This window comes from Chroicocephalus ridibundus, chromosome 3 (assembly GCF_963924245.1).
Source record: "Chroicocephalus ridibundus chromosome 3, bChrRid1.1, whole genome shotgun sequence".
Taxonomy (NCBI): domain Eukaryota; kingdom Metazoa; phylum Chordata; class Aves; order Charadriiformes; family Laridae; genus Chroicocephalus; species Chroicocephalus ridibundus.
Window position 1 is genome coordinate 61,453,167 of NC_086286.1, and position 22,418 is coordinate 61,475,584.

Sequence of the window (22,418 nt, forward strand, 5' to 3'; positions counted from 1 at the left end):
CTCTCTTTGAGGACTGTGAGCCGTAAATAGGCTCTTCTCATCTCTTTGTTGATGGTCAACAGTGACTACATGCACCTGACACCTGATGCTAAATCCTGTAGGAGTTGCACAGAGCATTTCATTTTCTCACTGTAAGTTACCATGTCTGTTTTCTTGGTTTTATTGAGGAAAATCTTTGCTAATGTGCCTCCCTATTTAACCATCTTTAGTGAGCCTGAAGCCTTTTTCTTTGTAGGGTGCTTTTTAATGCAATGAAGCGTCTACCTACTTGTTAGGCTTACTATTTTTACCATTCCTGATTTCCCCACCTCTTAAATTTATTAAGAACTTGACATGTGTTTGTCAGAAAAAACAACAAAAATAATTTTGTCCTTATCCTTCTCTGTCTCCGTCTACTGGAGTTTGGGGGGCGGGGGGAATCCCAAACAAACAAAAAAACCCCACCAGTCTAAATTGTTCTAATAAAATAAACAATGCAAGGATCTGCAAGTTTATCACCAGTCCAGGTGAAAAAGCATAGTTCATCGGTGTGAGTCCTTGTAATCCATTTCAGTGCAAAGTCAGATGGGTTAATGTAGGTTTCCCTTCTCCACCACATGTGCAGATAAATTTATTTATGTAACAAAATAATACTGACAGTCACCTCCTGCAGCCCTTTTTGGAAAAGACTGCTTCTTAACAGTATTTCGTAAGCAGAAGTGAGAGCGCAGGGAACTGAATATTCAAAGAGCATGTGTGGGGAGCTGCGATGCTTCCTCATTTCACTTGGGAGTGAAATGAGGAAGGTGTAGGGTCCTCACTTGTGTGATTCAGACATCCTTAATCACCTTTCTGAACAAGCTTAAGTCTGGGCCCCTTTTGCACTTAGCGCTGTAAGACAAAGGCTACCTGGGACACCTTGATTACACAAAAGCAAAATGAACTATTCGGTTTCCTGCTTGTCTGTTACTTTTGGCAAAATGCGCTGCACCAGCCAGGTCCCACCATTCTTTACAGTCTGGGTGTCTTGGAGTAAAAAAACCAAAGTTGATTAGTTTCTCTGTTTTTAACTGAAAGATTTCCCTATAATGCAACTATTTTGTCAAAAGATGCTCCTCTAGACTTTACAGTTTGGAGATATTGAATGTTCCTGATGGATCCTTTAAAGTGTTTTAAAGTGCATAATTGGGACACTTGAGCATAAAACTACAATTATACACTTGTGTGTTAATTTTGTGTACAGATAGATATTACTTCAGTCTGGCCATAAATGAGAAGGAAGCATTTTATTGTGAGTGTAAGAATTTGTTTTTTGAATGCTTAAACAAAATAGGTGTTCGGATGATAGCCCCAAATGACCAGACCTGGGGCGGAAGGGGAGTTGAAGCTTTCAAGAAAGGAAGGGAGCATGCCTGGATATACCGGAGATGCTTGGATGCTTTGGAAGAGTAGGAGGCATTTTAAAGATTAACTGATGGAGCACAATATTTGAGTTAAGATTAGTTGCAATATTAATTACAAAAAGAATTCTGGTAGGTTGGCAGAATGAGTGAATGAGCTTGATGGTGATTCTTCGTAAGTTTTTAAGGGGGCTGTTTTCAATTAATCAAACAGGTAATTTTTGATAGTTAATGTTATGACTATAAAGGTTCTTGTTTATTTTTCCATTCAATTTTGAGGATAATGTTATGTGGATCGGATTATCTGTATTGAGATACTTACATTTAGCAGATGTTTCAAGACTTACTTGTGGTAACTGATATGAGGAGTAATTTACAATAATCATCTTATTTTGAGTATAATAAAACTGTAATTATTTAAGAAATTATGATGTGCTGTATGGTTTCAGCTGTGAATTTATAAGATTGATGTCTTTGATGTTTCTGTTAGGGTTCTTTTAATGTTTTCCACTGCTAAGTAATAGGTCAAATTAAATAATAGAAATGGAATAAATCAAATATCTAAACTCTGCAACTACAAGGATAGGTTTGAAAGTTTTCTTTTAAAAAGACTTGCAGCAATATTTGGAGTCATAGCCATATTACAGCTGTAAGATGTAGCATTTGGATTGTTATGTAAGTACTCTTATTTAGAGGCTGACTTGTTTTTTATCTGTTCCCAATAGGGAAAGGGAAAGAAAAGCCAGCACAGAAAAGATTTACGTGTTCCTCTTTTATTTATTTATTTTTTTTTAATTGCTGATGCTGTTCGGTCAAACTCATCTAAAGAAGAAGGGGTTTGGATAGGGGTTGCTTTGTATTTCTTATTTTTCTAAGGAAGCATAAGTACTCCAGAGTGTTTGCCTATGTCAGTAGGAATGTTGTTGTTGAGGGACTGTACCACAGGAATGGGATCCTGATCTTAGGCAGTTAATGCTATGCTGCAAGATAATAAATTACGCTGGGCTGGTAGAGACGTAATCAAATTTTCTTATCCAGTTGGTTCAGCCGGTCGTTCTGTTTGCCTCAGGATTCCTTGCTGTGGGGAATTTTTAGTGGCCAGATGAAAAGTATGATTTTGATACTGCTGTAGTAGAAGAAACTAGCAGAATTTGGACTGTACAAATGACTACATTTGTCACAGAAATTGCTGAACCTGAATGATAGCTGTGGGATGTCATGCCTCTTTCTTTTGTGTGTTGACCTCCTGTGCTGCGGACACTATTAGGGGACTGAAATCCATAATGAGAACACAAAGAGCTGTAAATCTGTTCTCTCGCTGCATGTGTATGGCAAGTTTTCACGATGAGAAGTGTGATATCCCTTAGGAAAGTGAAGGACTGGAACTGGAGATGACTTGCTGTGTGTAACAGCAACCTACTGCTCTGCTGTTTGAGTCAGGCCCAGGAGGCAGAGCCATGGCGGCTAACTCCAGAGTGGCAATCTCGTCAAAGATGTCTGGGCCAAAACCAGAGGGGTTCTCTGTTAAACAGTAGAAATTGGGCATGCCCCTTGGCTGTTAACTTTGTACTAAGGCACTAAATTTAAATATGTTTAGAGCATTATTAAATCACAGAATGGTTGAGGTTGGAAGGGACCTCTGGAGGTCATCTGGTTCAACTTCCCTGCTCAAGCAAGGCCACCTAGAGCCAGTTGTCCAGGACTGTGTCTAGATGGCTTTTGAGTATCTTCAAGGATAGAAACACCACAACCTCCCTGGGTAACCTTTCCCAATGCTCCGTCCCCTTGGCAGTAAAAATGTGTTTCCTGATGCTCGGAGGGAACCTCCTGTGTTTCAGTTGGTGCCCATTGCCTCTGGTCCTGTCACTGAAAAGAGCCAGGCTCCATCCTCTTTACACCCTTCCTTTCAGGTATTTATACATATTGATAAGGTGTCCCTTAGTTTTCTCTTCTCTGGCCTGAGAAGTCCCAGCTCTCTCAGCCTTTCCTCATACGTGAGGTGCACCAGCCCCTTCATCATCCTGGTGTCACTTCATTGATCTTTCTCCAGTATGTCCATGTCTCTTTTGTGCCGGGGAGCCCAGAACTGCACACAGGTGTCCTCACCAGTGCTGAGCAGAAGCACCTCCCTTGACCTGCTGGCAATACTTTGTCTAATGCAGCCCACGATACTATTAGCCCTCTTTGTGGGAAGGGCCCATTGCTGGCTAATGTTCAACTTGATGTCCATCAGGACCCCCAGGTCCTTTTCTACCAAGCTGCTTTCCAGCTGGGTGGCCTCCACCATGTATCGGTGCATGGGTTTGTTCCTCCCTAGGTGTAGGGTAGGAATAAAGAAAGGACAAGAAAAGCAGCTGTCAGGGAGAGAGGGTGTGCACTGTGAAGGTCTATGAAGCCCAGTAGTCCAGTGGAACTGAACAAGTTTGGGTGGGAATAGGAGAAAGGCATGGCTAGCAGAAGAATACACAGCATCGCTCCCTGTGGAAGATACTTTATATTCTTTTGCTATTTTTAAGAGGTACAGTGAAGGGCTCTGATCTCAAATGATTTAGCCCTGAAAGCCATCAAACTTAGGAATGGTAAAGACAGTATTTGTCAAGATTGATATCTCTGGAGGAGCACATGAATGAATTAAAAAGCACCTTTCTCTTTTGAAAGAGACTGGGAGAAAGAAGGAAAACTCAAGGGCGTGCAAAATGTTGGGGAAGCAAAGGTAAACAGGGTGCATGTGCATTCTGCCTTTTCTCACTGCTGCAATTAAAGAATAATGTTTGCATTTCTTCCAGCTACAAAGATTGTGTGCCAGAAGAAACGTAGAGTGAAAACTGTTTTGCAGAGGGATTTTTCAGTCTCCAATAGTTAAACGTTGTGAGTCTCTCTGTGTATAAATGCATAAAAATGGAGGATTACTCATGTGGTTAGATTACCTGCTATTCAGACTCAACCCATACCTCTCATTTATGTTCCCTGCTTTAGAAGGTTTGAGTGGCACTGCAAAACTTGTCTGAAGAAAAAAGTTTATGTGTATTTTCTTAACCATATTTTATTTTAGCCACCATTTGAGAAATAGTGGTCAAAAGTGCTACCAATTTCCTGGAGAATAAACGGCAAATACAGGATTGGGGACCAAAGACTGTAGATGACTGCATTCATATATGCATAAGTGCCCTATGATAAATGATTTCTTATATGATTAAAAAATCAGGTTAAATACAGGCTTTTGCGATTTTCTTTAACAGCTGGCATTTCTTAGGTGAGTTTCATGCTATTAGTGCAGTGAGGGATGAGGTTTCCTACATGCTTTATACTGAAGTACCAGTCGTTGGAGGCAACAGTGGGGATCAGGGGAAGCTCATGTTGGTTGTGGCAGTTCTGTTGTGCTTTTTCTTATGTTAGTTTGTAAAAGGGAAATCTATTATTTAAGCAGATGACATGATCCCTTTTAATTGTTTTGATCACTTTAAAAAGTAAAAAGGAAGGAAGGCAGAGTATAAGAATAGATATCTTATCTGACTCATCATTTAAGTGTCTGTATGTGTGTATATATATATGTAGGCACTATGATTTCTCTCTATTTTTAATACAATATATCACTATAGCTTTCCTGAAAAAAATTCCGTTGCAAACTTTCAGTCTGATCTATGGTGTTGGTCTGAGGGGATGGCTATAACAATATGGAAATCTTTTACTGGAGATTATCATATTTTCATCCCTTAATTTGCAGAAAGGACCAAATGTTGCATTAGTTCAAACTCTAATGCAGTGTACAAATCAAAACTATCAGGCTCTTATGTAGGAAAAATGTCTTCCTATTGTTTCTAGACTCAGCTGTTTACCTCTCCCTCGAAACTAATTTTAGCTCATCTAAAACATGCAAATTTTTTATTTTTGTTTGTTTGCTGTTTTTAGGGGGAGGTGGGAGTGGGAGGTGGTTGTGATATTGGCATAGATTTAGCATTTAGAGCAGAGGTAGTTTTCATCAATTTCTGACAAGGGAATCAAAGTGTTCTTTTTTGGAAGGAGAGATATTGCTTTTCCTTATAAATGATTGACTATTTTGTGGTAGTAGTCTTTATTTATTTGGCTCTCATCACGAAGAATAGCAAACTTATTCAAAATCTCAGTACATCAAAAATATGTCAATACATAAAACATAAGTACTATTCCATACTACAGTCTATGCAAAAAACTATGTTAATAAGATGTGAAGGTTGCACAGCTAAGAAGTCAAAACATAAATGATAAGATTCTAGCAGCCACATTAACTGAGCCACATTTCACATCCTCTATATTTTATGAAATGCCTTTGACAACATAAATCAGAAAGAGAAGGTGCTATATATGTGCAACATGGCTCAGTTAATGTTGCTTTTGGAACCTTAACATCTATATTTTCTGACTGGAGAGTTTTTTAATCATGTAGTCTTAGTTTTTTACATTCTATGTTTTTATAGTTTCTCTTTTTTAGAAGAGAGGAAAATTGCCTGTACTAATAATGGGTTAGGTCAGGTTGCTTTGATTTAAGCTACAGTAAAAGGTAGTATATAGGGAGCACCTCATGACAGGTACATATTTGATGCCATATACATTGCACTGACAACTGGCGTAATCATGCTGCTGTGCACTTTTCGAGGAGAAGGGGACTACAGGCATGTGTTTGAAGTCCTGTCCTTTCTGTCCTGCACGCTAGCAAGAGTACAGGGTATGACTGCATTGCAGACTGCAGCTTATTGTAAAGATACTTGAGCTACCTTTTTAAATGAACTGGCTTGTATACAAGAAGCGGTCTGTCTACAAAAGGGTGTTGTTCCCTCTGACCTAATCACCCTTCTATAGAGCACGACAAATTAGCCTAGAACAGTTTTTGGGGTAGGCTCCTTCCAGTATCTGAGCTAGTTTGCAGGTCTGTGTACTGCACTGCAGTCTTCAACGTAGACATACATTTAATGACTCTGCAAAATCCGCTACCTTGTAAATTCTGGAGTGGGGATTATTGTGCTGTGACACAGTAACATGCTTTTTATCCTGTCGCTTCCTTGCTCTGGGTCACAGGGTGGACCAGTGTCAGGCCCAGTGTTAATATTTTGAAGGCTCTTAATAAGATTTTAAAGTTCATACTTCACTGTAAAGGCAAGCAGTCTAGGGAAGGCAGCAACATAGGTGAGCATTGTGACCACCATATTGTCAAAAGGTCAAAGCTAAGTGATAAGAAGTAATAGAATTTATAGAATGCATGAATAAAATGCCTTAGCATCAGGATTTCTGATTTACCTCTGATTAGTAGCTTTGACATTAACACCCAGCTTTTTACTTGGTTTCCTTTTAGAATTTTTTTTTTTCTCATTCAGTGAGAAGGACTTGTAGCCTTCGTTAAGACTATGTGCACAAGCATGCTGGGGTTGGACATGGTGATTTGAGACAGGAGATCATGCTGCACTAACTTGGCTGGAATCTTCCACTGAATGTGTACCAGAGAATTTCCCTACACTGTATAAGCATATTATATTCTTCTTCTTTCTGTAATCCAGCTGAATGTATAGATGAAGACCCTGGCTTAGATGAACTTGAAAGTTCTAGATACGCACCAAATTTTTTTCAAGTATGTGAAAGTCAGAGGGTTAGTTTTCCCATATAACTTTCTATTCAAAAGTATGAAGAAATGCATGGTTTGAATGTTTGGGGGAAAATACTTACGTTTTGGCAGAGGTCTGGCTTTGGAAGTCTGAGACCGAAGCCAGTAGATGTTTCAGAAAATCTACCAGAGTTTTATTTGAAGGTTTGATGGGAACTGTGTGACAGCTTTCTTTATAGTTATTACTGAAGTGACCACTGTAAAATTAAAAGAATTAGAATTAAATTTGGCTCTAATGTTTTGTTGACTGAAAAGAATGTGCTGTTTTATTCCTGGTGTGAAGTACCAGGTGATGTTTTCTTTTGGGTTTTTTTTGTTTTTTTTTTTCTGTGAATTCCACTCACTATACATTTTCTATTCTAATTTATATGTAATTACAGTGTTATAGTTGCTAGGAAAGTGGAATGTTACTGACGATTACATTTCTGAAGATAGTTTCACAGTGTTCAGGTCTGTCTCACTGTTTCTCAGCACAGTAGGCCGTTGAATCAGGTAGCGTCATCCTTTCTTCTGACTGCCAGCCCTGCCTCTGGAGCTCAGCTTTTCTTCTTTCTGTAAGTAGGGCTTAATGCTGATCAGGCCAGACACAGTCTTTCCCCCCCAGATTTTTATATCATGAAGTTGTGGTTCAAGAGTTCTGAACTGTGCTGTTGCCGGCTACTGACATTATCCAGGGTCTGCTTCACTTTTTGGGCACCAGATAGATTGCAGGGTGAAGCAATGACCGATGTTGCTGGGACTCTTTCCATATAGTGAGCATGTCATGGTGACTGGCATGTTCAGGTGGGTCCCAAAGTGACTTGGCAGAGCTTTTTGTGATAGGGGACAAATAAAGTTTCTTCCATTGTTAACTGGATCTAGCCATTAGGATGGTTTAAAAGTGCAGTAGCTGCATATTGCTGGTATTATTAGCGTACCTATGCTAACACACTAATTCTGTTACATTTTAATTTTAAAAATTATTATAATGAATGTAATGCTGTCTAATGATCCTTCTCCTTTGACATTAGTTATGGATTATGCATGCAAAAATTGCTCAAAACTTCCATTACTATCAAGGTATTACCTGGACAAAGAATGTCTGCCACAAGACCCCTTGTTCAAGCAAGAATTAAAGATAATGGGCTAAGTTATAGGTTTAATTGGATTTCTCCCACCTCTTCATTCTGACTGCCAGTTTTGTTCCTCTTTTATTCTCATCTTTTCCTTGTTCGCATTGGTTTAATCACTGATGGCCAGTCATACTTCTCCCAAAATAATGCTATTTGTACTGTGCAAGTCAGATAGGAGGCAAAGTAATTACTAGAGTTTCTGTGCTTGCCTAGAAATAGATTTAAACTCGGGTCTGTTCTCTCTTGAACAGTCATCCCAAGAATGCATGCATTACCACAGGCATCCTTAAGTTTCCCAAATTCTCATCTCCTGTGTTGTGTGGGTGTAAGGGAGAAAGGGAGGGAGGTTTACCTTAGGAAGAAAGAGGATGCTTGGGTCATTCACTCCAAGCGTTGTAAGTAATTGGCTTCAGATTTGTTTTGTTCTGGGGAGATTTTAATTAAGCTTTTTTATATGCTGTTTAATAAACATTTGTCCATAAGCGGTACCTTGTGATCCCCATCAGTAAAGCAGGAGGATTAATTTGCATGTTGTTGTTTGTTATTTATTTAAATAGCCACAGAAATTATACTGAGTGTTCAGCTAAGGCAGTGGTGATGGGTCTCTTTACTCTCTAAAAGTACATGTAGCATCAGGATTATTGTTGCGGTTTTGGTTTTTTCTCTTGTTTTGTGTTGTGGTGTTTGGTTTGGTTTTTTTTAGTTTTATTTTTTTAAAGAGCTTCGATTGGGAGAATATGGAGGAAAATTCCAACATAAGCAACTGATGCATAAGGTGAGAAGAAGAGCCCAGTGCCCTTTTTTACACCAGTGTCTGTAAGCAGATTGCTAGGGAAAACATTTAAGAAATTGGAACAGTCTCCCAGCTTCTGGCAGTCAAGGTGTTATTGCCTCTTCAGGTTGCCTACATCTGTTATTTAGTACCTCACAGACCAAATTTTTATTGCTTTCTCACAGGACACAAATACGTATTGCAAAGAGGTGGTTAGAACATAGGCATGGCGTTGTCAGGTCAGATCAAGGGTTCATGCGGCCCCATATCCTGCCTCCAGTGGAGGCTTTAATTGGATGCCTAGAGAAGAGTCAGAAAAAAGCGAGCATGTGATACTTCCCCCAGTACTCTCCAAGCCTCCAGCTATTTTCACTTCAGGGACTTCCTGAGCCAGATGTGGCTCTATATATTTGGTAACCCTCAGAGGATGTATCTTCTGTGAACTTGTCCAGTCTTTGCTTGAGCCCATATAAACTTTCAGCTTTCAAAACATCATTTGGCAAGGAGTTTCAAACATCTGCTACCTCTGTGACAAGAGAACCTCTTTCACTCTCTCATTTTGAATTTTGCTTCTACCAGCATACTTTAATGTCTCCTAATTGTTGTGTTGGACAAAATGGTTTTGTAGCTTTCTATCATATTCTTATGTCCCAGTGTCCTTTCCCAGTCAGAGGATTATAGCTTCCTTGTATGGAAACAGTTCCATACCTTTGATCATTCTTGTTGCATTTCTCTGAACCTTTGTGTTTGACGCTTCCTAATAAATACAAGAAGTCTGTAGAGAGGGATTTTCCTTTGCAAAAGCTGTGTTGATGTTTCTTAATTCTGGTCTTCATTCTTGGCTGTACTGATTTATCCATAACAGTCGTGAGTCCTTTATAGTCTTAAATTACTCAGATCTCTGGGGTTTTTTTGGTTGCTTTTTTTTTTTTTTAAAAAAAAGCTATACTCCAATTCTCACCCACCAAGGCAGCTCCAAGTTCAAGGTTGTGTACCATCATTGGTAATTCAGCTATTTCATTCTTGAATTTTAGACCTCTGCCATGATACTGTATGGTCTTGAGCATTTCTCACCCTTGATTTGTCAGTTTGTTCAATGAATAGTCCCATCATATGCAGACGCATTCATTGAGTTCCTCACAAAGGAGGACTCCAGCATGGGAACCTCCCAAGACTTTTCCACAGTGTGCACACTAGTGCAAAAAATTTGTTAAGCTTCTCTGTGATGGCCCTGTTTTCTCTGAAGCTCCTTTTATACCCTGATCATCACTTGGCACTTCAGACTCTCTGGCAGACCTCCTGCTCCTGATGTGCTTGAAGAAATTACGCATTACTCATTTGATTCCCTATCCTAGCTGTTCCTCCAGTTCTTTCTGGCCTGCCTTATTACATTTGAAGTGCCAGAGTTTACAGTCTTCTCTGTTTTCATCATTTGGACTTGGTGTCAGCTTACTGAAGGATGCCTTTTTGCTTCTAGAAACCTGCGATGAGCCATGCTGTTGTCCCTTTCCTCTTCTCAAGTCTTAATAGGTGGTGAATATGGGTTCTGTGCTTTCCACGTGGTTGTTGTTAAGCGGCTTTGATGCTGCCAGTCAGATTTTATTTCTTGTAGCTGTCTGTTAGAGCTTCATTTTAACAAGCTTTCTCCTTTTTATGTAGTTACACTTTTTGAAGTTAAGCACAACAGTAGTAGCTTCCTTGATTTTCATTGTTCCTGTAGGGATGCTCAATTTAACTGTGTTATGGTCACTGATGCGTAGTGGTTTTGCAGCTGTAGGATGTAGAAGTAGATGATTCCTGCTGCTCAGGTCTGAGCCAAAGGTAGTGGCTCCTCATGCTGGCTCCCTGACCAGCAGCTCCAGGAAACCACCTTTGGGAATCACCTGTCTCAGTTCTCTGAGACTTCGGGCTCTGCTTTGTAGTCTGCTTGCTCAGTCTACATGGGAGGAGTTAAGTTTCACTCTATACAGTCTTGAACCGTGCCTCTGCTGGTGTCCTGCTGACAGTGTTGCTGTAGTCTGGCCGTGCCTGGTCATCCCAGCACTCACTCTTCCTGACCCGACCAAGCTCCAGATGCCTGCTGTTTGGTGAGGTGGAGTTTTGTTTTAATTTGTTTATAAACTCTATATAGCATATAATGTTACTCTGTCATCAGCTGTCTTCCCTATTTTTTTCGTGTCCTGGGGTGATGCAAAATAGCAACCCACTAATTGTCTCCCTTCTACCATATTTCAGGTTATGACTATTGCTGGTGCTTTTGTTGGAGGCTTGACGTTCCAGTGATCCAGTTTTTCTTCTTCCCCCGCCCTCTTTGTGTAGAAGGCAATATATTGTTGGATTTTCTTTTTGCCACTCTATTTTCTCTGCAGTCGCCTGTGTATCTGCTTTCATTCTTTTATTCTTCGCAGCATCTTCACTTGGTGACCCAGAATCTCCATATCTTCCTTTTTAATAGTAATGCCATGCTTTTGAACCATGTATTCTTCTAATCCCTCTCTTCAGTTTAAAATTTCACTTTCTTGATCGTTAGGTACCAGCGACCTCGCTCCTATGTTCAGGTGAGTTTCAGCCCTCCTGTACAATACTCTGGTTCCTGATGAATCTTATCTCTTGCTTTGTCACCATCCTGTCAACTGGGCATTCAGATTCTCTTTTCCTTCTTCTTTCCAGAAGCCCATATTTTGCTGTCAGGATATCTTTCCTTTTCTTCCTAGTTTTACTGGGACCCAGATGGACCACAACATAGGTTTCTCTTCAGCATTTCCTAGGAAGCAGTCCAGGCTCTGTGACCTTTGCAGCTGACAGGCAAATCACCATGTGGTCTTCTGTCAGATCCCAGACTCCAGCTGTCTGTTTGCCTGATGATATTCCAATGCACCCTTTTTAGTTTGCATTATAGCTGCCTCATTTATGCATCAGCATGGAGGAGGGTATTTGTGAAAAAGGGTTACTTTGGTCACAGAAGCATCTAAGAGCCTGTGAAACGATGGCGAGGGAAATGGAAGCGCAAGCGAAGAGAACTGCAGAGGTGGGGTTACAGTGCTGACCTTAGCAAGACGTAGGACTACCAACTTCTGGGAGAAGTAATAGGAGCAGATCAAGTTGTGGTAGTAAAAACAACCTACACACGTGTTTAAATTTGACTTTGTAGTATTAATAATAACACAGCAAATATTACTATATTGTTGAATATAGTAAGTCAACTTTAGGTAGAACAGGTATGTGTTTACATGTTGAGTAAACAGATTTATCGGTGTATCAGAGACTCAGTGGGAACAATTCTGAGATCAGAGCATTTCAGATGTGGTCGGGTATCTGAGACATTTGCTGAGGGCAGGGATATGCTGGACTAATGGGACATCAGTTCTAGAAGGGACAATTCCTGTGTTGCATCTGTCATTCATCTGAAACGGTACTAAATAACCAGCGTTTAGGGGGAAAAACACAGGTGCCTAAACCAGGAGCAATAGACGCAATATCAGGAGCTTGTTCAAAGTGTGCTCTTTCAGATATCTCAAGAAAATGTCAGTGTCTATTGATACAAGGCTTACAGAGTAAACTGATGCAGAAAATTCCTCTGACTTTATAATTGACTTGCTTTTGGTTGTAACTTAAATTCTCAGTGTGTGTGTGTGTTTCTCAGTTCATGGTACATGTGCTGATTTCTTTGTTAGTGGGACCTGTAACAGGTTATTTTGTGTTGCACTGGTGTTTTGGTTTTATTTTTTTTAAAAAGATTTTTCTTAGTGGAGGGGGAGGAGGCCAAGGGAGATTGACCGCAACAAAAACAAACCTGCCAAACCCCAGGCATTTTTTTGGTGTAAAGCTTAAACACACATGTGTACACAAAAGCTAAAAACCTGAGGGTTGTGTGCAAAACATTTCACAAAAATTAGTACTTTATTGCTCAAAAAAAGGCATTTCTCTTTCAGTGTCTGTTTTAGAATTGTTCCTTTTTTCCACAATTCTGCTTTTGGGTCAGTGCATCAGAATGATTCTTCTGTTGATTTGCCTCAGTAATGTGCCTATGGAGTGCAAACATTTAAAATAACAGCTTCTAAGGGTGGGCATTATGGGATCATGATGTTCAGCAGCATTTTCCTTAAAAGCTCTTCCTGAAAAGAGTAACTATACAGAGCACTCGGGCTTACTCCGTCTGCTCAAGCAAGAGGATCTAAGGATTCGCATGATCTGCTGCGTAAAAGAGTAGGACTGTTGCGTCACGTGTATGGCTGAGTATATCACTGCTGCTCGGGTTGCTACACAGATGTGACATAGCTCGATTTCATGTCCTGTTGTGCCTCAAATCATGTTTTTGCTTTTGCTCTTCTGACAGATACCGCCTCAGTATGGCCAGCAAGGTGTAAGTGGCTACTGCCAGCAGGGCCAGCAGCCGTACTACAACCAGCAGCCACAGCCTCAGCATCTGCCACCCCAGGCACAATATCTGTCGCAGGCCCAGCAGAGGTACCAGGCTCAGCAGGTGAGCACCGTCTTCCACTACTGACAGTTGCCCCGGAGCTGGAAGTGTAAAAATGATCTGTGTGAAATGAACTAAACCCACCTGACCCCTTTTCGAGAGAACAGTGTTAAAAACAAAACTACATAAACAGGGAATCTGACAACATCCTTCTGAGAAGTCTGTGGGGATATATGCACAAATACATCCACACACACTTTCAGGCTTTATTTTAGATCAGCTTTGTTGAATAAAGCCAGTGTATATACCCCAGCAACTATTAATTCTGCTTTGAAAAAGAAGTAACAGTTTGTTGATCAGGTGTCAGTGGAGGCTGGAGGTTTCCTTGTTTTGTTTTGTTTTCCCCTCACAAGACAGGTTGTTAAGAGCTCCTGCATCTCATATGGTCACTGCTGTTTTGTTTTTCATGATACTTTGCTTGAGGATAGATGAGTTCAAGGCATTTTGGAGCTGCTTTGTCAAGGGGACTTCTTAAGAGATATTTTTAATTGATATTACAGCTACTAATTTGAATGTTGTCAGTTTGCACATCCAGTTAGTGAACACTGCTGTTCTCGAATTCTGCTTTATGTGTTAGCCATTAAAATTCGTTTAAAGTGATTCTATTTTTGACTAAGATCAGAAGTGATGGTGTATGGGTCTGCTTCCCAGAGCTTGAGAAACCCGGATTTTAGATACTGAACAAAATGGATGTGCACAGCTGATGCAGCTGAATGTGTAGGCTCAGTTCTATCTGCAGTCTCAGCTCTGTTAATCACAGAGAGGTGGTCTGGAAATGGAAGGATGAAACTAAAGCGTACTCGCTATCCTGGGAAATCTAACAAAAGTGAGTTGCTCAAGACTGGGTATTAGTGGAAGCATCAGCACTTGCTGCAAATCACTGGGGAATTCTGTCAGGCATGGTTGATTAACATTTTGGGATAATGCTGGTGCAATGTAGAAATCTTAGCTTGAAGTAAAAATAGTGTGTAAAATAAACTAACAAAAGATGCCGTAAGTAGCAATGGTATAGGAGGCTCCTCTCCTTTGATTTTAAAATAAAGCTATGATAATTTCACTGTGTAATTACATGTTAATTTTTCTTCATCTACATTTTAAAATTCCATTGAGAATTAACTTTTTTCATTAAAATGCTGGATGGTTTATGAAATAGAATTCTTAATTGTATCTATGATATTCTTGTAAATGTCACCACTTTCCATCTTTTGGATTATATGTAACTGCGACTTTAAAGATTGCAGTTGTGTCTTTAAATTTAATTTTCTTGCTTTTTACTTTACCATTAAATGCTTGATTTCTCTATGACTTGAAAATACTGTTCATAAGCATCTTGGTGAAGTCTTAGCAGATAAAGTCCTAGTAATACAGCCTATGAGACAGAAGAAACACAGCTGCTCCAATGTCTACATATCACAGTTTGGGAAATTGAAATGGGTTGGGTTTTTTGCTGCCTTGGACACTTCATCATATTTTAAATACTGTCAGTTGAACGGATTGAGTATTTTAGTTTAAAAAAAAATACACAAAACATACCAACTGTACAGGACTTATTAAATAACAAGATACTGATTTATAGAATCATTTGTTGATCTAATCTGTTGATACATGTTCCAATTACGTCACTTCCTATCATAGCCAGTAAAGTGAAGGTTTGTGCAATGAAGTGAGGGGTATCATAGAAGAGGATAGAGGCAAAATGAGAGTAAAGCCTTCCATATGTTATGGACTTCAGAGAACTGGGATGAAGAAAAAGATAGGGACAGATTCACAAGTAGAAGGTACCAACCTTGAGGTAGCCAAACTTCTTCTTTGGGGATTTGAGGGTACATTGAAGGATTATCTAAATACAGGCTCCAAGGGTGATCCAGGCATTTCAAGGTCAATAGGCATTTTTGCCTGAATCTGCAAATTCAGATTATACGTGAGGTCCTCACCAACGCAGCCTTGTGGTTAGTAAACCTTAGTGTGAGAATCACACCTGAAATTCTTTGTGGTTTGTGAATGGCTGTTTGGTTATGGTGTTCTTCAGTAGTGGTCAGACTCTTAACCTCCTATAACTCAGAACCTCCCAAGTTCTGAATTATACAGGCTTTTCCTGAATATTTGTGTGTAGATGGGACTATTTCATGTAAATAATAAGTAGTCCCTAACACCTTGGTGCTTGCTCCTTTTCCCCGTGTCCAGATTGGTTCTGTGGCTGCTCTTCCCCCTGTCTCAAGAAGGGTCATCAGATGAACACCTTCTCTCTAATGTTTCTCTCTAAAACCTCACCACTGCGTTCTTTCCCATTCTTTGGGAACTGTTGATCTAGAAAACAAATTCCTAACACAAGAAGTTTAAGTCTATACTTTTGACACGTCAGCAACAGTGTTCTTTCTCTGCTGATGTTGCACAGTAGAATTACTGTCAAGTGGTAACCAGTGTATAATACAAAAATTAATACTAGGATAACAAAAAAGTTGTGAGTGTACATCAAATTCTGCTGCTGAGACAAAAATTATAAAAACTGTGGTTATTTGAGCATACATGTTTCTGCTTATATGAGACTATCTTTTGAAAATAACTTAAAAATTAGTTTGCTTGATTAAAATTTTAGCAAGAGAAATAGGAGTAGTATTCATACAGTTTTAGAAGTTTTAAGGGTGGAGTTCTCTGAATTTTGATATGTTGGGCAGCCAAACTAAGGGAAAGCCCAAGGGAGATCTTGCTGCTATTTACAGCTTCCAAATGTGAGGATGTGGAAGAGAACAGAGCTAAACTCATCTCAGGGGTGCGCAATGGAAGGACAAGAGGCAGTGAGGCCAGAGTGGGACAAGGGAAGTAGCAACTTGGTAAAAGAAAAAAATAATACCCAAAAAGCCCCCAAAACCCCCACCAAAATTACCATGAGTGTTTTCAAACACGGAAAGGAGACTGGAATGTCCATCCTTGAAAGTGCTCAAAATTCAATTAGGCAAGGCCCCCAAACACCCTTTTCTCGCCAGACTTGCTTTGAACTGGAGGTTTGACTGTATGACTTCTCTCTGAAGGTCTCTTCAAACCTATGTGATTCTGTGTTGCTGTGATTTAATATTGGCTTTATATATTCTACACAGAATTTTAAAATAAGCTACAAAATCATATAATACCTGTTGCACCAGCTGGTGTATCTTTTCTTATTTCTACTCTTAAAAATGTCAGTACATCCTGTTTATATAATCCTGTCAATTAAAAAGCTGAGGTAGTCTCAGTCATACAATCCTTTCTGTCTGTCATCCTTAATTTTGCTCTTTCTTTCCAGCTTGCAAATGAGTTTTCTCCTTGTTTTCTGTATTCTTCATTAACCATTTTCTCTTCAATTGATTTTGTTGCTTTTTGCACTCAACATCGGTGCAAAGTCCTACTTCTGAATCATCACAACTTTGAGGAACGTGTAAGGTCAGTTGTCTCAGGATGTCAGCCTCAAGAAGAGAAGCTGGCCTACGAAGATGTTTTTTCCTCATGCTGGCTAGCCAGAATTATGGGAAAACCTTAAACTATAAGTGTTCTTTCTGGAGAGCATGGTTGGAACGTGAAGCAAGAGACGATCGCTCTAGTAATACTGAAGCAGTTCATGGCAGCCCCAGCTGTGGATCAGGAAGTTGTTATTCTGGTTGTTCTCCAAGTATGTAACAAAAAGGTGGTCTTTGCCCCAAAGAGTTTGCAGGCTATTCTGTGCCTGATGGACTGGAAGCTGATCTTGCTTGTAGCAGGGGATCAGCTGTGAAGTGAAGAAGTTTCACGTTCTGTTTTAGGGTAAATAAGTAGTCTCCATGATTGTCGCCGTTGTGATGCAAGTGTGCTTGAGCTGGTTTTACTTCAGGATGGAGAAGAGAGGATGGAGAACGGGGGCCTCTCAGTAATTTGCCTTCTTTTCCCTATTGTATTTTCTTTATTTCCCTTGTAGAATTATGTCAGTCTACTTCTTTTGGATATTATCAAGCTGAAAGTAGTGTTTATTCTGGATGGATAGTGGTCTTTTTCTTGCCATTGGTTTCCTTATATGGAAAACCCTGTAGTGTGATGTACTGGTATTCTTTTATGGGGAGAAGACTGGTAGAAAATTTTGTACAGAGAATGTTTTATTTTTACTCTTTTAGACATAATGTAAGTGAGCTTCTTCAGTCGGTATAACTCTTAGTGTTGCGCCTTGGAATTGGTATTCGTCTTCATTTCTCACGTATTGTAGAAGTGTGAAGCCATTTCTCCTTTTCTTTGACTCACTTGAATTCAATATGTGATCTTGTCAATAAAAGTAAAATAGTAAGTAGATAAAATAATAAGTAGATAAAATAATTTCTGAGACTGTTCTGGTGACTTGTGACTTTCCATTCTTCTAATAAGCATAGAGGGGAAGGAGGAGAGTGGGATTTATTTGAATGTTTGAACTGTAAGTTGTTTAGATCTTTGTTAAATTGATTGCATGGTGAGCAGAAAGGGAGTTTCATAACAGGTGATTTCATAGTAATACTGGCATAGTTTACTATAGAACCATACTGTAAGCCAGCATCAGTCATCTCCACTTCGTATCAGGAGCCTGCTGCGTAAAAACCATTAAAGGAAAAGCTTTGTTTTAAGCAAATTTATTGATCATTAGATATTGCCAATAGATGTAGATATCTCCTTGTGTGTTTTTTTTTAACTTCTTTTTGCCTTTACTGCTCTTCAAAAGAAAAGAGAAGGATATGCTACACTACTGCAGTGTTGCCCTTGGCAGGGTTTTTCATCTTGAAATGGCATATAGATGAATAAATGCTTCAGTTGGTTTTGCAGTTTTAAATCTTTTGCCATGAGTAGAAGTGATATTTTGCTCAAGAATGTCACGTAATTGCAAACTTAAACTGTCATCATTAAACACTATTTTGTTAAGATAGCGTGATGTATATTTTAGGCTATTATGCTTTCCAACTGGCTTTTAAACAGCCATGTTTATATATTTTCTTGTTTTATGTAGCATGTGTTCATATGTATCGAGAGGATCGTGCCTTTGGGGTTTAATGTGTTATTTTATGAGTTGAGACCATATCACTTTTTGACAGATGAAATGGATCTGCAAAATAATTATGGTCTTACTCTTAGTTAAACAAAAATAGTTATTTTATTCTACACCTGCTACTGCGATCCTGAAGTCATCTTCTGTTGTAAGGATTCCTGGAAGCTTTCTGCATGCAACTTTCCAGAATAGAGTGGGGTTGTGCTGATGCCTTTTCTGTGGTGCAGGCATGAGATTAAAAGGGCAAAAAATTGTGGCAGGTCCTTGAGGTGGGGCATGCGAGTGCACTTCTCTGGGGCATGGGTCCTTCTGGTTAACAGTGTGCACAAAGAGGCTCTGTGTGTGTGTTTTTACACCATTCCTGTGTGGTTACCATCATTTCTTTTAAAATGCCTTAAGGAACAGTCAAGTAGTTCAGGCTCAGTCTTTAGCCTGTTTTTATTTAAAAGGAGAAAATGTTTTCTAAACAAGCAAACAAACAGGACTTCCTCACTGTCAGGTTTTATTAAAATGTTCTAGAAGCTGACCAAAACCTTGTTTCCCACCCCCTCCCCCCCCCGCCCCATATAATACCTTATCTACTAATAAGACCTACTGATCATGATGAGATTTATTTCAACCCAAATTGTCATAGGACAAATAAAGAGTAGAATAACTAGTGGTGGTGGTGTTTTTTGGTTTGGTTTTGGTTTTTTTTTTCCAGAGAGTGGGTCAGTGCAATGAATGAAGTTCAAGCCAGTAAGAGTTTGTGAACTGTTTCAGTAGTCCCAGGTAGAAAGGCATCCAAAGCATGCTGAGGTGGGGGGCATCTCTGGTCCTACCTCACTTGGTCTCCGCAGGTGGAGGGCTGGGGACCACTTATGCTCCCGCAAGGGGCTGCAGCTCCCTTCCAGTTCCCCAAACTGGGATCAATGGAGGCCATAAATTTCAGGTTTGTTCCTGAACTGGTGACGGTGGTTTGAACTAGTCTCAGTCGCAAGCCTGAGACAATGATGAGAATGTTCTTGTGCAGACATCTGTTTCTAGCATTGAGTCAGTGCAAGGTAGGACAGATAAAACATTACCCGATTTGAAACAGTCTTTGAGAATGTGAACAAAATGTGAAACTAATTAATCTGTTTTTATGTCCAAGCTGTATGACTGTCATGAAAACAGAACAAATTGTATTATGGCAAAATGCATCAAATTATTAAAGTGATTTTGGTACAATGAGGATGAAGTCTTGTTTTTAAATTTGATGAGAGCTGCTAAAGGTCTTTTAACAGTGTAATAAGCAGCATGCTAATTAACATTGTCAAGCTGTTTTGGGGTGTAACACTGTACAAAACCACTGTTGTTGTAAGTTAGGAATAGTTGTTACATGCAAATACCAAATTCATTACTAAGTAATACAGACAATCCTCAATGAGTCCAAATTTAAGCTTTATACCTCAAGACAATTACTCTTTTTAATAAAATCTTCACTTATTAGAGTTACTAGAAACTGGCACAGAATTAGCAGTTGACTGTACTGTAGTTTAGTCTTAACTCCTGCAGAATTTAATTTAAACTTCTTTTAGAATATATGGGGCCTTGCAAGTAACATACAGCTGACCATGGCTTGAAGTTGTAATAAAAATAATTTGTCCTTCTGTCCTTCTAACTCTTGTGTCTGTAATCATCTACCAGTAGATGAGTAGTTGCACTTAATATTTGTGTTATGAACCAAAGGAAATGTGGGAAAGAACAAGCTTGTAGGTTAATCTGACATTTGCTGCCAGGCATATAGGAAAGCATTCTTTGTGGAAGTTGGCTATTACAGTTATATGAGAACTCATAATCAAATTTAATGTTCAGAAGAGATTGTTGCCTGCCATCATGGGCAGTGTCTGACACCACTACTTGTGGCATACCATAAATCCGTCATGACTTCTGTCGTCTCGGCAACAGAGGTGCCTGGTGCCCAGTGTATATTCACACTGTCTTGAAGTGCTGGGCTTGTTTTTAGCTTAGAAGCAATTATTTTATTTCCAGGGCAAAGTGGTACGAGGGAGAAGTGATTCCTTTAAACCATTCAACCCCAAATTCATGGCACTAAGAACTTTTGCTTTTGATGGGTGCTTGCTGGTTGGCTTTTAGAAACCAGGGCTGCTTGTACCTAGTGAGTGGGGAAATGCCTGACAACAAAACGTGTAGGTGGAAAATCTCACACAGATATACATACTTCTGCCAGCTTGTCCAGCCTCCTTGCTGTGGGACCTGAAATTAGAGATAAGGAAAAACAGCAGTGTAACTTTTTATGAAGACATCCATTTTGGTATGCTGAACCCTTTGTTGACAGAGAACCTACTTCAGAGAGATCAGGTAGATATCAAAAGGCATAGTGCAAGCTTGACTTTCTGCATCCGTAATAAAGCTTGGCTGGACTGGGGGGGAGGAGGGAAGGGGAGTGGGCTTTCAGCAACTGACTTCCAGACTCACGCACCATGACTTTAAAGCCTGGGTTCTAGACAAGCCACCAGTGACCAGCACCTCTGAAAGGCAGGATGAACACTTGCTGAACACTGAAGTGATTTGAAGACAAACTCACTCCTGAAATACTTAGAAACTGTACTGATCCTGGACATAAAACTAATTTATCCCTTTTGAGCCTTTCTTAAGCACATGATGTTTTCAGAAAGGGCAAATGAGGTTTGAACCTGTGTAGGTTCAATGAACACTTAACTGATTGAAGTCTTTGCCAGTTAAATTTCTGCTTTTATAAAGTCTTATTTCATAGTCACGATGCTGCTATAATAGCAAATAAGTGTTAAGCGTACGGCTATTTATCTGTGTGGCAGAGGTTACTTACTCAGCTCAGGAGTTCAGTGAAACGGTGACTCCTGTTGTGCTACATCTTCTCCCAGTAGTGGGAATAGCTGATTATTGTCCATTTGGGGAATGCTCTGTTTGCTCGGTATTGCTTATATCATTCCAGGAAATGTGTCGAACCTTTCTCTTTCTCCCTCAGTGATTTATATCTGTATTTATAAGATTATAATAGGTGCTAGCTTGTCAGACTTGTAGAATGATCTTCCAGAGCCAAGTAGCTAGCAGGAATAGTCAGGCAGAAAAAGCAAGGATAATTGTCTGTAAACTCGCACCTGAGCACGAACACAGAATTGAGGGCATAGCACGGAGCAGCACTCACAGGAGCGCAGACTTATTTTTGCTGAAGGCATGTTGACCAAACCCAAAAAACTGCGTTCAGATTTTAAGACGACTTTCTCGGCCCTGTTATTTTAAAGCAAGCCTTTACAGACATGGTGATCAATTTAGCCAAATAAAAATCAGCTCCAGTCTAATAGCTCTGAAGCCTTTAAAGTTAGCATGTATAATGACCCCTTACACATATCTGTCTTTGTAGTTATTTGGATTTGTTAAGTGATATTACTGGGAAAGGAGAAGTATTTTATCTTGCAAAGTGGTAATACTGTTTATGTATAAAATGTAGCAAGCTTATTCATGCTTCTGTTGTATAATCTTGCTGTCAGTGAAAGTATTTGTTTGCCTCTGTTTTGTCTCAAAAATTGTATGGCACCTTCAATTTAAAGTTCCCTCATTGTAGTTAAACATTTTCCCAGTCTGTACATTCTTTTGCTGTGTTCATCTGTTAATGGTTTTCTGCTGAAAGCAGGCTTTTCTGTTTGCAGTTTGAAGGAGGAATTTTGAAGGTCGGCTTTCTTCTCCTGAGAAAGCAGCAAGTGCACCTCTTCGGGCATCTGCTGCTGATGGGGGTTTGATGATATCTGGCTGGATAGTCAGAGGAGATGGGTCAGAGCACACTGCAAACCTGTTTGGCAGGAATGTTCATGACCACCTGTACCCTGCTGGTTTTTAATTTTTATTCCTGTGGTTTTGTATCGTTCTAAACCTAGCAGACATATCGCAGCTCTTGTGCTCGTGAGATGAACAATGCAGAGAGGCCTGAGTCCTGATGAGGTTTTTTTCATGTACTAAAATGAAGTTTGCATACAGTGTCATAAAGAAACTCTGGCAATAAGAGCTTCCTTT

At 39.7% G+C, this 22,418-nt stretch overlaps 1 protein-coding gene across 4 annotated transcripts in view; it reads left to right on the forward strand.

The window, feature by feature from the left end:
- ARID1B (AT-rich interaction domain 1B) overlaps positions 1–22,418 on the forward strand; it is a 335,932-nt gene that overhangs the window by 70,114 nt on the left and 243,400 nt on the right. For all 4 annotated transcript variants that reach the window (XM_063329382.1, XM_063329380.1, XM_063329379.1 and 1 more), the window contains exon 3: positions 13,232–13,378. In XM_063329382.1, the coding sequence (XP_063185452.1) occupies positions 13,232–13,378 (147 nt within the window). The remainder of the gene's footprint in view (positions 1–13,231; positions 13,379–22,418) is intronic.